This window comes from Vulpes lagopus, chromosome 15 (genome assembly GCF_018345385.1).
Source record: "Vulpes lagopus strain Blue_001 chromosome 15, ASM1834538v1, whole genome shotgun sequence".
NCBI lineage: Eukaryota > Metazoa > Chordata > Mammalia > Carnivora > Canidae > Vulpes > Vulpes lagopus.
The window spans coordinates 20,581,209-20,585,711 of record NC_054838.1 but is presented as its reverse complement, the minus strand read 5'-3'; the positions used below and the strand labels follow the sequence as shown (position 1 = coordinate 20,585,711).

Sequence of the window (4,503 nt, the reverse complement as noted above, 5' to 3'; positions counted from 1 at the left end):
GCAAGTTATGTGGAACATTACTGGGAAATTTTACACGCATTAATAGCTTTTTCACAACCTTCAGGGTAGGATGAAAGTCCTTTGTTAAGGACTGGTCATATTAGGGTGATCCTCTAAATATACACATATGATTTTAGTGGCAAGATTCAGGAGGAATCTGTGGGATAAAAATAGAAATGGCTTATTGGGAGGAGGAGATCATTATAGCACAGTTCACTGGAATGTGGTGGAATAAAAGAGATATGCTGGGGGGAAATTTAGAAAGTGAGTGTAGTTACTTAAAGAAAATACCAATGAGACATGGAGTAATACTGTGTAATTATTTTTAGATACCGTAATTCAAAGAATCTCCAGCTAGAGTAGGAGGGAAAAAACTATCCTATCATGACCAGGTTCATGGAATTTGTGGGTATTATTATCCAAACCACTCTCTCTTATCTGGTTTTGAATCCCATTTTTCTCCTATGTAGAAAGCAATCACTGATAAAGCATGTAAAATGCCTACCTCCTATCAGCCATTATGTGTGGGGAAAACAGCTCCAGCCTGGCCCCAGGATTCTTTGTCTTGAATGGTATCCCTGGGCTGGAAGCTGCACACACCTGGATCGCCCTGCCATTCTGCTTCATGTACATCACCGCTGTCCTGGGGAACGGTGGGCTCATCTACCTCATCAGCCATGAGGAGGTCCTGCATCGGCCCATGTACTACTTCCTGGCCCTGCTCTCCTTCACAGATGTCACCCTGTGCACCACCACGGTACCCAATATGCTGTGCATATTCTGGTTCAACCTCAAGGAGATTCACTTTAATGCCTGCCTGGCTCAGATGTTTTTTGTCCATATGCTGACTGGGATGGAGTCTGGGGTGCTCATGCTCATGGCCCTGGACCGCTACGTGGCCATCTGCCACCCCTTACGTTATTCCACCATCCTCACCAACCCTGTCATCACCAAGGCAGGTCTTGCCACGTTCCTGAGGAGTGTGCTGCTCATCCTCCCATTCACATTCCTCACCAAGCGTCTGCCCTATTGCCGAAGCAACTTTATTCCCCATACCTACTGTGACCACATGTCTGTGGCCAAGGTGTCCTATGGCAATTTCAAGGTCAATGCTATCTATGGTCTCTTAGCAGCCCTCCTGATTGGAGGCTTTGATATGTTCTGTATTTCTGTGTCTTACACTATGATACTGAGGGCAGTAGTGAGCCTGTCATCTGCAGATGCTCGTCACAAAGCCTTCAGCACCTGCACATCCCACATATGTGCTATTGTTATCACTTATGTTCCAGCCCTGTTCACCATTTTTACTCATCGTTTTGGGGGACAAAGCATTCCCCACCATGTGCATATTCTTATTGCTAATCTCTATTTGATGTTGCCTCCTACTCTGAATCCCATTGTTTACGGAGTCAAGACCAAGCAGATCCAGGAAGGAGTCATCAAGTTATTTTTTAAAGAGAAAGATGTCTTAGTTATGAAATAGATTCATGAGTTAATGATCCAAAATCAAGGAAAGACAAGAAATGTTTCAGAGGAGATTCTTGAGCATAAGTTCAAAATCAATGGATTCAATGCAGAAAACAATATTTATTGAACACCTATTATGATATTAACTGAATTATTTTTTTTGTAAAATTCATCAACGATAAAAATTTGTTAAATAAAAAAGTATCTCCAGAACTTGAGACTTTTTTTTCTAGAAAGGAATTTCACATCAATGTAATTTCAATGTTTACATGCCTAATGTGTTTTACACATGAAACAAATTGTAAATGGGAAAAAAATCCTGATCCCATGTTGAGGATTCATTCATTCTTGGCAGGAAACCCACTGTAAAAAGAAGTGTCAGCATCTGTTTTCTAAAGACGTTTCACACATGTTTTAGTGACTTCATTAACCTCTATTCTTTTCACTGCATAATTTGGTATGACTTGTTTCAGTTGCAGAAATTATCTCATATCTATCTAACCATATTGAATTTCCACTATCGAGGAGAATAATTTTCATGTATTTCTATCAATACTATCTAAATAATAGATGGGATGATAAGCAAGGGAATAAACCATAAAATCTTAAGTCAATTTCTTGAGGATAATTCTGGGACACTTTTGAAGCAGACGTTGAATAAGTCTTATAAATGTTGTGAAGAAGTAGTAGAAAATAGAGGGGATTCTCCAGCAAAACTGGTAAGCATTTGGGTTTGGCTGACTTCATAGTTTTTTCCAACCTTAGTCACTACAGCTGAAAATTTTCTCCTATAATTTGACTCCCAAGTGAAGTTGGTCACTCAAAGAAAGTTTATATAATGGACAAGCCATTTACAAACATTGGCCTTGTCTCTTGTAACCAGGTCCTGTTCCTATACAGTAAAATATGGAGAATTAAGAACCTGCATTCATGTCACTGTGGGGCACTTAACAAGCCTGAATATACCTTGCATACCGGTTTCTATTCTCTGTATCCTTCTGCACACTAAGGAAATCTAGTTTTGAATGAAAACTTTCTGAATTTTATAAGGTTATTGCCAAATCAAACCTTATACCAACACTGGCAGATGTGAAATGCACATTTATTATTTAAGCGCACGACTGAAAGTAAGCAAAGTATGCTATCCTTCCACTAGAATGTTGAAGACAGTGATACGAAATACGGAGTTTTCTGAAGTTATATTGCAGTAAAAATGCTAGTTTGTTATTACATGATACTAAATTGGTAGTTTGAGGGTCTCTAGCCAGAGTGGCAGTTTGAATATAAACAGGAATGTACAGTTTCCCCAACACTCCAAACACAAGGAAATGCTAAATTAAATACACTTATGAAATGATAGCAAGTAAAACTAAAATCAAATGAATTAATAAAGAACTTTAGAAGGTAAAATAAAATCACAGAGGCACTCCGGAATGAGAACTCACAGCCAATACAAAGACTTTTACTCAAATGACTTCAGTGCTGAGACCCTATTGCCTGTGTATAAAGGCTGGACAAAGTGAGAAGTCTAGAATCTGGAATCACTACACTACACAATATTTGCATGGGAACTAAAATATCTATGCCTGACAGCCTAAAGACACAGAAAAAAAAAGTACTACTATTATAATCTGATAACACACCTGTGCAACACATCAGTAGAGATGAATCCAAACAAGATAAAAACATACAAAGACATTTTCTGGCAATAGCCTTTCTCTATACATTCATTGCATCTCTCTTAACTGCTTACCTCCACATGGACAAACATACACACATCTTCAACATAATGAGAAAAATTGCAAATACAGAAAACAATTATATAGGAAGTAGGTATCAAAAGGGAGGGATAAGCATAAAAGGGTTTATATTACATTTAGTCCACAAGTCTTCTAATCATTACAATAGGTGGGGTTATGGGTGTGATGGACCTTGACTTCAGTAACTTCTGGGAATTGTATATTGTGCATTAGCAGAATGATAAGAGAAAAACGCTCCAAGTCGAGAGAGACACTGATCAAACTTGGCTAGAAAGTAACATTTGGTGTAGGAATCTGTGTATTATCCTCCTCTTCATGTCTACATATGAGAAAGATGAGGGAGAAAGGAAACAAAGATATTTATACTCAATGTTTGTTAAAAAACACCAAGAATAGGGATCCCTGGGTGGCGCAGCGGTTTGGTGCCTGCCTTTGGCCCAGGGTGCGATCCTGGAGACCTGGGATCGAATCCCACGTCAGGCTCCCAGTGCATGGAGCCTGCTTCTCCCTCTGCCTATGTCTCTGCCTCTCTCTCTCTCTTTCTCTCTGTGTGACTATCATAAATAAATAAAAAATTAAAAAAAACACCAAGAATAAACAAATCCAGTTGAAGATGAATAAAGAGAGAAAAGCAACACCATCATAGACAACAATAATTTTATTGTGTCTATAGTAACATCCTGGTAAATAAGAGGAAATGACAAGAGTATCATAGTTATCTAAATTCTTTACTATTAGATTAAAAAGACTAAATAATGTTCCAAAAATGGGGATGATTTCATATGAGCCACAAAGAAAGTAGAAAAATATCATAAAGACAGAAATGCCTTAGGTGATAAGATTAGAGAATGAAATAAAAAGGTAGCAGAATGGAATCAAACAATGATAAATGAGTAAAAGAAAACTTAATTAGGAAAGTAACATGATAAAAATTAAAATCTATGATTAAAGAGTAAAGAAATTGTTATGCTTTTCAATCAGTAATTACTATAAATTAGTAATTAGCAAATATTAGAAGCTATTATACAATGCATGAAGAGGAAACATAGATATCCTTGGTATAGATAAAGCAGAATTCAGAATAACCAGAGCAAACAATATTCAAAGCCATAAAGAAAATAATGGGTCTAAAGTTAATATTGATGCATGTATGCAAGTTTAAAGTCTATCATAGGGCACCTGGGTGGCTCAGTGGTTGAGCTTCTGCTTTTGGCTTTGGGTGTGATCCGGGGTTCAGGGATCTAGTCCCTCATCAGGCTCCCTTCAGAGAGCCTGC

General features: G+C 37.9%; 1 protein-coding gene across 1 annotated transcript; it reads left to right on the top strand.

The window, feature by feature from the left end:
- Positions 1-520: 520 nt before the first annotated feature.
- On the top strand, positions 521-1,483 carry LOC121476613 (olfactory receptor 52N2-like). Its single transcript, XM_041730713.1, has one exon. The coding sequence runs from the start codon at positions 521-523 to the stop codon at positions 1,481-1,483; it is 963 nt and encodes a 320-aa protein (XP_041586647.1).
- The last annotated feature ends 3,020 nt before the right edge of the window (positions 1,484-4,503 follow it).